The following is a 13322-nucleotide window of genomic DNA, read 5'->3' as shown; positions in this document are numbered from 1 at the left end:
TTGGTCCATCTTGGTTTATTGTTTTCCATCAGCTGTGACCAGAGAAGAAAAGGTCGAATTTTCATTTTTCAGTGAGACCCCGAGTGATATCCATTGCCTTCTGAAGGAATTGTTAGTTACTGTGGAAGAGAACAAAGACACATGTGCTTCAGTTCAGCCAGTCATTTCAGTTGCTCAGTCGTGTCCGACTCTTTGCGACCCCATGAATCCCAGCATGCCAGGCCTCCCTGTTCATCACCAACTCCAAGAGTTCACCCAAACTCATGTGCATCAAGTCAGTGATGCCATCCAGCCATCTCATCGTCTGTCATCCCCTTCTCCTCCTGCCCACAATCCCTCCCAGCATCAGGGTCTTTTCCAATGAATCAACTCTTTGCATGAGGTGGCCAAAGTATTGGAGTTTCAGCCTCAGCATCAGTCCTTCCAATGAACACCCAGGACTAGTCTCCTTTAGGATGGACCGGTTGGATCTCCTTGCAGTCCAAAGGACTCACAAGAGTCTTCTCTGCTTAGCTATTGATAAACAAGTAAATTACCTTCCACTGAAAAACATACAGTTGGCATACTGCCAAATGAAAAATTCATATGGCAAAAAAAAAAGAATTCTAGGAATAAATTTTATAATTTTGCTTATGAAATTACTAAACTGTGAGTAGCTTATTAACTAGCAATTGTGATTTCTGGAGAAGCATCGTATTTAATGAGAAGTTCTTGCAAATGAGAAAATCTAACATTTTTTTCACATACAACAAAATGTTCTTGAATATAACAAGTTAAATCTTTGCATTGTTTTTAGAAATTTAAATACATATCAATTTTACTTTTTCCATATCTTTGAGCCAATCATTTTTTATTTTTTCATATTGTAAACAGTGTTTTGGTTTTGGTACTTGTAAACTCACAGGCCTTAGCATTTTGCCTATAATACCTAATGGATAAAGTGAGTGGCTTTAATCATGAATTCATTTTATAAACTAATTTGCATATCATGTATCTTATTAGAGTCAACGACCCAGATAATCATGATGGTGTGATCACTGACCTACAGCCAGACATCCTGGAATGTGAAGTCAAGTGGGCCTTAGAAAACATCACTACAAACAAAGCTTGTGGAGGTGATAGAATTCCAGTTGAGCTATTCCAAATCCTGAAAGATGATGCTGTGAAAGTGCTCCACTCAATAGGCCAGCAAATTTGGAAAACTCAGCAGTGCCCACAGGACTGGAAAGGGTCAGTTTTCATTCCAATCCCAGAGAAAGGCAATGCCAAAGAATGCTCAAACTACCACACAATTGCACTCATCTCACACGCTAGTAAAGGAATGCTCAAAATTCTCCAAGCCAGGCTTCAGCAATATGTGAACTGTGAACTTCCTGATGTTCAAGCTGGTTTTAGAAAAGGCAGAGGAACCAGAGATCAAATTGTCAACATCCGCTGGATCATGGAAAAAGCAAGAGAGTTACAGAAAACCATCTATTTCTGCTTTATTGACTATGCCAAAGCCTTTGACTGTGTGGATCACAAGAAACTGTGGAAGATTCTGAAAGAGATGGGAATACAACACCACCTGATCTGCCTCTTGAGAAATCTGTATGCAGGTCAGGAAGCAACAGTTAGAACTGGACATGGAACAACAGACTGGTTCCAAATAGGAAAAGGAGTTCATCAAGGCTATATATTGTCACCCTGCTTATTTAACTTATATGCAGAGTACATCATGAGAAACGCTGGGCTGGAAGAAACACAAGCTGGAATCAAGATTGCCGGGAGAAATATCAATAACCTCAGATATGCAGATGACACCACCCTTATGGCAGAAAGTGAAGAGGAACTCAAAAGCCTCTTAATGAAAGTGAAAGTGGAGAGTGAAAAAGTTGGCTTAAAGCTCAACATTCAGAAAACGAAGATCATGGCATCCCGTCCCATCACTTCATGGGAAATAGATGGGGAAACAATGGAAACAGTGTCAGACTTTATTTTTCTGGGCTCCAAAATCACTACAGATGGTGACTGCAGCCATGAAATTAAAAGACACTTACTCCTTGGAAGGAAAGTTATGACCAACCTAGATAGCATATTCAAAAGCACAGACATTACTTTGCCAACAAACGTTTGTCTAGTCAAGGCTATGGTTTTTCCTGTGGTCACTTGTGGATGTGAGAGTTGGACTGTGAAGAAGGCTGAGCGCTGAAGAATTGATGCTTTTGAACTGTGGTGTTGGAGAAGACTCTTGAGAATCCCTTGGACTGCAAAGAGATCCAACCAGTCCATTCTGAAGGAGATCAGCCCTGGGATTTCTTTGGAAGGAATGATGTTAAAGCTGAAACTCCAGTACTTTGGCCACCTCATGCGAAGAGTTGACTCATTGGGAAAGACTCTGATGCTGGGAGGGATTGGGGGCAAGAGGAGAAGGGGACGACAGAGGATGAGATGGCTGGATGGCATCACTGAGTTGATGGACATGAGTTTGAGTGAACTCCAGGAGTTGGTGATGGACAGGGAGGCCTGGCATGCTGCGATTCATGGGGTCGCAAAGAGTCGGACATGACTGAGCAACTGATCTGATCTGATCTGATCTAATTCCATTTTATTCACAAAAGCAAGTTCCCAACAAACTTATAAGAACTTTATTGAACTGAAGAAAAAAGACTAAAGGTCTTTTATAAACGATTTAAATACTCAGTAATCAAGGTTAGTAAAGATTAATGCATTATTTTTGGTGAAGTACTTTACCAATTCACCAATAAATATTTTGGAATTAGTTGTGGATTATAAGCTTCATTTTAATTTAAAGCATATTTATTTTAAGAGATAGTTCCTAATATATTTGCCTACTATTAAGGGTTTCACTGCTTTTCTGTGATTTGGTCTAAATAAATTTAAGCTTGAGACAATACACTCTGAAAAAAATAGATTTTTACAGCAGTTTCTTGTTTCCCTTCAAAATTGTAGTAAAAAGAAATATCTGCTACATTTTAAATACTCATTATTATCAAAAGTCAAAACCAAACTCTTGAGCCTCTTTTCTACTTTTGTATCCACAGATTTCTTATTTCTGATCCCCCAACCAAAAGAATGAAAGAGTAAAAATATAAGTTGAAAATAAATTAACTGAGTTTAATCAACAGAGAACATAAAATAGGTAGTAAGATTAGGGAGAAAATTCAGTGATAAGAGTGGCATAAGTTTACCCTTCCTATCCTTTGCTACATCTGCTATTCTATATCTTCAAAACTTAAAGGAGATTTTGCTTACTACTCTGACCATGAAACTCCCCTATTTAACTTAGTAGAAAGTGAAGTGTTAGTCATTCATTCGTGTCTGACTCTGCGACCCCATGGACTGTAGCCCTCCAGGCTCCTCTGTCCATGGGATTCTCCAGGCAACAATACTGGAGTGGGTTAATACAGTTAGTTCTCCCTCAAACCAATAAAGGGATTTGTATATCTGGATTTGTCAGACTACTGTATATATAACCCATCTGATTTCTGGCTTAAAAATTTATTTTTTTCTCCTGGTAGTGTTTACCTGAGGAGTTGGTTCCATCAACATCTCCCACTGGTTTTCAAACTTTTTAAAATAGTGAAAAAAGGACAACATAATGGGTGCTATAACAGTGAGGCAGAGCAAATATGTCTGCTAGCTTATTAAATTTAACAGAAAGAATTATCCAAGAATGCTTTCTGGTTTATGCTAAACACAAGGACTGGATGAAGCACAAGCTGGAATCAAGATTGCTGGGTGAAATATCAATAACCTCAGATATACAGATGACACCACACTTGCAGCAGAAAGAGAAGAAGAACTAAAGAGCCTCTTGATGAAAGTGAAAGAGGAAAGTGAAAAAGTTGGCTTAAAACTCAACATTCAGAAAACTAAGATCATGGCATCTAGTCCTATCACTTCATGTCTAATAGATGGGCAAAAAATGGAAACAGTGACACTTTATTTTGGGGGGCTCCAGAATCACTGCAGATGGTAACTGCAGCTAAGAAATTAAAAGATGCTTGCTCCTTGGAAGAAAAGTCATAACCAACCTAGACAGCATATTAAAAAGCAGAGACATTACTTTGCCAACAAAGGTCCATCTAGTCAAAGCTATGGTTTTTCCAGTAGTCATGTTTGGATGTGAGAGCTGGACTATACAGAAAGCTGAGCATGGAAGAATTGATGCTTTTGAACTGTGGCGTTGGAGAAGACTCTTGAGAGTCCCTTGGACTGCAAGGAGATCCAACCAGTCCATCCTAAAGGAAATCAGTCCTGAATATTCATTGGAAGGACTGATGTTGAAGCTGAAACTCCAATACTTTGGCCACCTGATGCGAAGAACTGACTCTTTTGAAAAGACCCTGATGCTGGGAAAGATTGAAAGTGGGAGAAGGGGACGACAGAGGATGAGATGGTTGGATGACCGACTCAACGAACATGAGTTTGAGTAAGCTCCAGGAGTTAGTGATGGACAAGGAGGCCTGGCATGCTGCAGTCCGTGGGACCACAAAGAGCTGGACACGACTGAGCAACTGAACTGAAACACAAGCTAGACTAATGGGTTAACACTCCAGACCACACACTTCAAATGTGATATATATCGTCCTAGGATGGTGATTATCCCTGTCGTGAATACCACTTCCAGTAGAAGATGACTATGCAAATGACGTATTTTACCATGAGAGATAATGTGAGGGGACAGTTGGAGTAGTTATAACGTCAATCATGTGTGTATGTGAAGTTCAAGATGTATGTGATATTCATCCACTACACAAGTATTTAGTGAGCATTTACTCTGCTAGGTGCTAACCACAAGTTGGTTAGCAAAGTACACATGGTCATTATATTCAAGCAATTTCAGAGCTTATTGGCAAAGTAATGCACTAGGGGAGCATCAGTTTGGAAGTATTAGTGTTTGAGCTGCTGCTGCTGCTACTTCTGCTAAGTCGCTTCAGTCGTGTCCGACTCTGTGCGACCCCACAGACGGCAGCCCACCAGGCTCCGCCCTTCCTGGGATTCTCCAGGCAAGAACACTGGAGTGGGTTGCTATTTCCTTCTCCAATGCATGAAACTGAAAAGTGAAAGTGAAGTCGCTCAGTGGTGTCTCACTCTTTGCAACCCCATGGACTGCAGCCTACCAGGCTCCTCCATCCGTGGTATTTTCCAGGCAAGAGTACTGGAGTGGGTTGCCATTGCCTTCTCCAAGAAAGTGAAAGTGAAGTCGCTCAGTAGTGTCCGACTCTTTGCGACCCTGTGGGCTGTAGCCCACCAGGCTCCTCCGTCCATGGGATTCTCTAGGCAAGAGTACTGGAGTGAGTTGCCAGTTCCTTCTCCAGGGAGTGTTTGAGCGCTATATTACAAATCCGTCGGTAATGGTGAGAGTGGAGGCAATAAAGAACATCTGCCTTTTTCTTCACACTTAGTTTGGAGGAAGCAATGTCTGTAAAAGAGTAACTATGTTAGGAGACATTATAAAAAAAAAAAAAAGAACAAAATAAAGGAAATAGAAATGTCAACAGCTTCCTGAATGGAGGGAGTGACGTCATCAGGGAGGATGGAAACTATCTAATGCAGGGGTGCAGCCTGAAAACCATCTGTGGGTATAAAGTAGATTTTGGAATATCAGTGGATTGAACGTAACTAAAAGAAGACACTTTAAGGGAAATGCCAAGCAGTACAAGTAAATGAAAACTCTATAAGGGAGAAAAGAAGATTAGCAGATCAGTAAATATTTGATGACTTTGGAAGGATCACAAGGCCACACAGGAAACTGAAAACTCACGAGAACTCTGAATTAACACAATTGTGGGCTGTTGGATTGGGGAGGGGAGTGTGAAACATGTAGAATTTCAGTTTGTTTATAATAACTGTCTCTTAGATAAACTCCTCTTAAGAGTGGTAATAATTTACTCAGTTGCTCATATTGAGTTTTTGAGTATAAATGTGATCTAAAAATAAATAAATATTTCTCTTTGTGTATTTCATCACAAAACATGCACAAAAAATGCTCTGATTCTGTTAATTTCACAAAATAATTATAAATATCTTGTCTCTCATTAGACTTAACTAGTTTTTCCCTATTATCAAAAAAGTAGGCAACCAATAAAAATTTAGTAAACTGAAGAAAAGACTAAGTTCATTAATACTCATTCCCAGAATGGAAAATATTAATAAGTTGTTTTTACTGCAGTACTTCATCGATTGTAGCTGCTCAAAAATATTAAGCAATTATTTATTGATTTTCAACTTTGACTTACTTATAAAAAACATTTCCTAAGTCACTTACCTGCTGCGATTTGTTTGGGGACTACTTTCTGACTTCGATCTAAATAAAAACAAAAATGTCTAAAGTTAATATGAAGAAACATGCCTACCTTAAGAATGACAATCAAGCCATTTTATACCTGAACTACTCTAGTAGAAATGTACATATTCCAGTGGGTTATGCTATCATCCCTCACTCCGTGTAGGTGAATTAATATCCTAGAAGAGATGAATTATGTTGACAAGGTTCCAGATGAGAGATAGTATGAGAGGGAGAAATGGAGGCTGTTAAAGCGTTACACCTACATACGTGTGTGTGTCGCGTATTTGTCTTTATACTTTTGTGTTTGTGGACTTTTTTTTGTCTGGCCGCCTGTGTGCATGTCTGTGGAAAAGCTTAATTAATTAATTCCTTTATTCAACAAACGTTTAGTGAGCACTTACCATAAACCAAGAACAGTGCTACATGCTGGCCATGCAGTGTGAAGCAAGATAAATATGGCCTTTATCCTTTATGATAACAGTGTAATAAGACATACATCCAATGTGAGGAAAAGGTAACATGTTTAAGGATCATATGATAACTCCCTGACACCGAGAGGACATACTAATGAAAATCAATTTTTATTTTTAGCTTAGTGAGAGTAACTCATGACTCCATAAGTGTCACTGAAAGGAAAAGATCATAATAATGAAAGAGAGATAAAGAATAAGAAAAGAAGGCATTATAATGGAAGAGGAAAACCTATTCAGAATAAATGAAATTAAATGGCCCTGTTGTACAATCTAGACATCTTACTCTGTACACTTGGGTGTGTCTGGGACAGCAGTATACTTTGGAATCACGAGGGCACAGGAGCACACTCCAGTATTCTTGCATGCAGAGTCCCACGGACAGAGGAGCCTGGCAGGCTACAATCCATAGGGTTGTAAAGAGTTGGACACCACTGAAGCAACTGAGCATGCACACACGCATGGACGCAGGTGGAGTAACACCATCCCAAACTGCTGGATGTGGAAAACTAAACAATTATTCTATTATTACACAGACATATCCACCTTTCAGGAAATGGAGGGAGACTTAATTAAAACTACTTGTAACTGTATATATGACTGAGTCCCTTTGCTCTTCACTTGAAACTGTCACAATTAATTTTTGGTTAATTAGTTATACCCCAATACAAAATTAAAAAGTTTTTAAAAAACTACTTTGTAATTCTGAAAGGCTATGTAACACACAGAATTATTATTCCCTTTACAACCTTTTTCTTCAGCAAATTTTTCTCAAGTGACCAGGGTAAGCACTCATTCAGTTGTTCAAGAGCATACATATTGGGTTTCTAGAGTCTCCAAATAAAGAAGTGAACTTCTCCATTTATGAGTTAGCACCATAAACATTTTATCAATCATTTACTCCTTTGTTTCCCCAGAATAAACTCCCAAAATACATTAACAAACTGAAGAAAGCATTTATTTATTTAGACAAACACTCACTGGTTATTGGTTAGAAAATACTAAAAGGAATTTGTGTGTGTGTGTGTGTGCTGTGCTAAGTTGCTTCAGTTGTGTCCGACTCTGCAACCCTATGGACTGTAGCCTCCCAGGCTCCTCTGGCCAAGGAATTCTCCAGGCAAGAATACTGTAGTGGATTGCCATGCTCTCCTCCAGGGGGTCTTCCTGACCCAGGGATCAAACCTGTGTCTTTTATGTCTCTTGCACTGGCAGGCAGGTTCTTTGTTCACTACTAAAAATATTAAGGGGAAAGAGAACCAACCATCTCTTTTAGAAGCTATATGTGTAGTATGCCTTATCAATTGTTGCTGTGCAATTAATACTTAGCAAGTACTTGTTGAATATCAATTTGTTCATCTTAAGAAATCCTTTCTAATTCACTTACCTGACAGTATCTGATTGGCTGCTACTTTCTGATGTGGACCTAAATGAAAGTGAAAAATAATACTTCAAAGTTAATACTTTAAAAAAAGTGTGCCTCTGTAACCAATGAATGTCAGGACATTTTGTAACCTACATTAATTCTTTTATACCACTCATCACCACTAATGAATCATTTCAAAAGATTACTAAGTTAGTCTGCAAATAATAGCATTGCTTTTTATCCATATACCATGTCCATAGAGAGCACAAATTTCAAATTCCCAAATAGAAAGGGGAGCAAGAAAACTGATTCGTCACTTCTCAGAACATGTGCTTGATTCCGAATACCTGATTCTGGCCTCTAGGTTCTACCCTGATGTGTTACCCACTGGTAAACAAATTACTGCAGGTGGTGATTAAAAACCCTCACTGACTTCTAAACAATTAGGCAGACTGTAGTTGACAGGGTAATCTCCACCTCCTATTTGACACATAGAGAAATGGTGTAAAAATAACACAAAATCCTAATGAAAATTTAAGGGAAAGAAGTGATATTTCTAATGATAGTTTGAAAAAGAGGAAATAGAAAGCATAAAAGGTAAACGGGAAAATATTGGGTCAAGTTCCTGATTTTTTACAAAAAGTCTCTACCAGAATACATTATAACAAAATAACAACTCTAAGGCCAATGTATAAATGTAGAGGTTGTGATAGGCAGAATTCTAAAATGGCCCCCTAAGATTCCCATTCCTTGGTTATTTAAATACTCTTCAAAGTACTGCTCTGAAAAGATTTTGCAAATGTAATTAAAGCTCCAAATCTGTTGGCCTTAAAACAGAGAGATCATTTTGGTGGGCCTGACCCAGTCAGGTCAGCCCTTTCAAGTAGAGTTTTCTCTTGCTGGTAGAAAGGAGAAGTTAAGAGACAGTCAAAGCCTTAGGAAGACTTCTATGCCCTTAAGTTTTTAAAGGTGAAGGGAGGTACCTGAGTAGCAACGCAGGTGGCCTCTGAAAGAGAGAGAAGGGCCCCAAGCAGACAGGCAACACAGAAAGATATACCTCAGACCTAAAGCTGCAGGAAATTGGGTTTTTCTTACAACCTTTTCCCAGCCTGGCCTTCAGGTCAGCCTTGTGACAACCCAGTCAAATCCACCTGGATTTCCTACTTACAGAACTTCCACACAGGAAACGAATGTGATTTAAGTTACTAAGTGTGTGGTAATTTGTTACACAGCAGCAGAAATATAAAAACTAGGTGAAAGTCATATTAATCTTAAAGGAATAAATGAATCAACACACTAGCAAAAGATTTATCATCATCAGTAATAAATGCCACACTACACTTACATACCTTTAAATAGTGGAAACAAAATAACTCTCAACATAGAAGTTCATACTAAGAAGCCAACAAAACAAGCAATTATCCTCTAATTAAAAATTAAAAAAATAAAACCCAGATGTCAGCACACACACAAGAAGTCCATACTACCTAAACCCACATTTGAGAATGAAATAGGCATAATTTTAGGTGGATAAGATAAACAGTTTGCTACACAAAGACTCACTGATGGAAATGTTAAGAGATGTACTTCACCAAAAGGGAGATTGAACATCAAAATATGGAATTAAATTCAAAAAAGAATAATGAGTAAATAAAGTGACAAAAATGTAGTTAAATCTTGGTATGTTTTAAATATCATAATGATTAAATATAATAATAATGATAATTCTGACATATTTGTATCAGGTTAAAATTCAGAAGTAACTAAAAACCAGATGATAATACTATGAAAGAGTGAATAAAAGAGTATAAGGTTTAATGGGCTAATATCCATAAATTGTTAGAAGAAGATTATAAGTACTTTTATACCTAAAATTATAACTTTATATTTAAATAATTTAATAAAACACAATATAATAACATAATAATTAAAGAATATCACTAAAAGAATACAACTAGAACACATAATGACCAAATTGATAGAAGGAACGAAAAAACATTGAAAGCACATCAATATAATGGAATACAACAAATAAAAGAAAATACTGAAAAAGCATGAGAAATAGAACAAAACAAAATGGCAGAATTTACTCTAAACATATCAGCAAATATAAGTATATAGACATACTAAATTCAATTACTGAGACACTTGAGGTTACAGATTTTAAAATATCATTGGCAGGCTATTTTCAAGAGACCAAATTAAATAAAAGGTTGAAAGTAAGGGGACTGAAAAGTTATATCAGATAAACTGAAATGTTGGTATGCTGCTGCTGCTCAGTCATCTCAGTCATGTCTGACTCTGTACAACCCTATGGACTGCAGCCTGCCAGGCTCCTCTATCTGTGGGATTCTCTAGGCAAGAGTACTAGAGTGGGTTGCCATGCCCTCTGCCAGGGGTCTTCCTGACCCAAGGATCAAACCTGGGTCTCCTGCATTGCAGGCAGATTCTTTACCGCTGAGCCACCAGGGAAACCCTGAATGTAGGTAGGCCAGTTATAAATCAGTAAGTACTGAATTTATTATTTAAGAAATATTAATGGGGACAATATGCTATCCATTACTGATTTAAAAAAAAAAACACAGGAAGTAGATATAATTAGTTCTCACCAATCCATAACTACTATAGAAATTTATACATGAGTTTAGTCATGTACAATCTATCAAATATCAGGCATTTGCTTGCTTGTTTACCCAAGCTGTACATGAATACAACCCAAGCTGTGGTTTCTTTGGTAGCTCAGTCAGTAAAGAATCTGCCTGCAATGCAGGAGACCTGGGTTCAATCCCTGGGACAGGAAGATCCCCTGGAGAAGGAAATGGCAACCCATTCCAGTGTTCTTGCCTGGAAAATCTCATGGACAGAGGAGCCTGGAGGGTTACAGTCAATGATGTTGCAAGGGTCAGACACAACTGACTAAACCTCACATACATCCTTTTTTCTTTACTAATTATACATATTCTAAATTTTATTAGAGTCAGCCATTTTATTCCTTATTTCCTCAGAAAAAATAGTATTTATTTAAATGAATAGAAGACTAATTTACTATAAACTAAATTACTATATATTAGTAGCCGGGTTTTCAGAGGATTACTTTACCAACTGTAGCTAGACATTGTGAATTACTAATTCATTCTTAATTTTCAGCATGTGTCTTAAGATGCCTTACAGTTTACCTCCCTGGTGACATTTCTGTGAGTGTCACCTTCTGACCTGGACATTAAACGAATGGAAAATAGTGTCCAAAATTAGTCGTAAGAGAGCCTGTCAACTGCATAAATAAAAGGCCATTTTATAAGCTGTATTATCTCTTTTACAAGATTAGTTACCAAAAAAGAAAACAATGTGCAAGGTCACTAAACAGAGATGCAAATAAGTAAACTTTCTTATATACCTGCGTACCTCATCCATAAAAAGTATATTTCAAACCTGCAATGAGGACATTATCAATAAGGCACAGATTTGATTTTTCTTTATCACTTCTGAACACAGAATATAGGTTTGATCCTGAATGCCTGATTCTGACCTTTATACCCCAACTTTTAACTTTTTATTCATTGATAAAGAAATGCTACATTTTATAAGGTAAAATCCATACGGACTTCTAGACAATCTGACAGACTGAACTGGTGGGAAAATTTCCCTTTCCATTCCTCATAGAGGAGGTCTGAAAAAAAACAGCATGAACAGTTAACACATAACTGAGGTTAATAAGAAAAGAATTCTGTTGGTGCTAGTAAAAATGAAGAAACAGAGAGTTCAAAGGGTAAACAGGAGCTAAAAGTGAATGACTGCAGGGGTGTCTAAACCAGTGATACAACTTTGGGACTAGAGATTCAATAGTCATTCCTTAGAAGGAGTTATGAGGACTTTGCATGTAGGGAAACTAAGTGAGGTCCTTAACTGGAGCCACTTAACCTGGGAACCATGAAGGGTCATACCACCCATTCAACAGGGATAGTAAAAATCCTGATCAGTGGCCTTTGGAATGCAGCAGGGAAAATGGAGATATGCAACATGCAAGGACAGATGGGAGTAAGTGCATCACTGAGGAGTCCCAAGCCTCCAAAAAACGCACTTTCAGGATGCCAGTTCACACTCCTACAAATGCTTGAACACCATGCAGAGCATTTGCTTTAAATATTTTTGCTTTAAAAGAAGCAAAAATGAAACCACCCACATGTGTGAGTCTTCAAAACAGGGCATGCTGAATTCTCATGGGAAAATCATAAATATTGAAGAGAAAAGAGTCTATGATTACAAAGCCCTAGTAATTAACATCAGCAGCCATAGCCAAACAATGAGCTCACACACCAAGAAATACAAATGATTAAAAAAAACTCTGAGAATATTTAGAATCTCCATAGAGATTTTTGCAAGAATAGAATCCATAAGTCTAGAACAGGACTGAGAAGGAGGAAATGGTGATATGAGAGAATGATCTGAGAAAATCAAACAGAATATGAGATGGAGAGATACCTACAAAAGTGCAGTTACAAACCACAAAGATACAGTTCCAATACTGATCAAAATGGAGTAACAGGATTTACACTTCTGCCTGAAACAACTGAAAATCTGGACAAAACATGTTACATACTGGTTTTCAGATACTGAATATTAGGCAAGATAGTGATCTATGAGAGAAGGAAATAAAGACCCATGATTGCCCCTTCTTACTGCAAGGAAGACTTTCCATGCGGTAACACAGCAATGGGAAGCCAAGCAGAGAAAGAAGTCTCCCCAAAGTGAGGTGATACCATCTGGGGAGACCAAGACAGCTACTATTCTGTTAGCCTTTGCCCTGTTTCATTTTGTACTGCAAGACAAAATTTGCCTACTACTCCTGGTATCTCTTGACTTCCTGTTTTTGTATTCCAATCCTGTGATGAAAAGGACACCTTTTTTGGTGTTAGTTCTAGAAGATCTTGTAGGTCTTCATAGAATCGGTCAATTTCAGCTTCTTCAGCATTAGTGGTTGGGGCATAGACTTGTGTGAAGGTGAATGGTTTGCCTTGGAAACGAACCAAGATCATACTGTCGTTTTTGAGATTGCACCCAAGTACAGCACTTTAGACGCATTCATTGACTACATGAGGTCTACTCCAATTCTTCTAAGGGATTCTGGCCCACAATAGTAGATATAATGGTCATCTGAATTAAATTCGCCCATTAACACCCATTTTGGTTCACTGAT

At 38.0% G+C, this 13322-nt stretch overlaps 1 protein-coding gene across 6 annotated transcripts in view; it reads right to left on the bottom strand.

Annotated features, from left to right (window-relative positions):
* ADAM32 (ADAM metallopeptidase domain 32) overlaps positions 1–13322 on the bottom strand; it is a 174065-nt gene continuing 160743 nt past the window's right edge. For all 6 annotated transcript variants that reach the window (XR_003032923.2, XM_059882235.1, XM_059882234.1 and 3 more), the window contains 3 exon segments: positions 8150–8188; positions 6275–6313; positions 1–119 (listed from right to left, as the gene is read on the bottom strand). Coding sequence is in view for 5 of the 6 variants with exons in the window: in XM_059882235.1 (XP_059738218.1) it covers positions 16–119; positions 6275–6313; positions 8150–8188 (182 nt within the window). In the remaining variant the exon portion in view is untranslated.

Source organism: Bos taurus, chromosome 27 (genome assembly GCF_002263795.3).
Source record: "Bos taurus isolate L1 Dominette 01449 registration number 42190680 breed Hereford chromosome 27, ARS-UCD2.0, whole genome shotgun sequence".
NCBI lineage: Eukaryota > Metazoa > Chordata > Mammalia > Artiodactyla > Bovidae > Bos > Bos taurus.
Note: the sequence above shows the minus strand (reverse complement) of the source record. Positions and strands in the feature narration are given on the sequence as shown.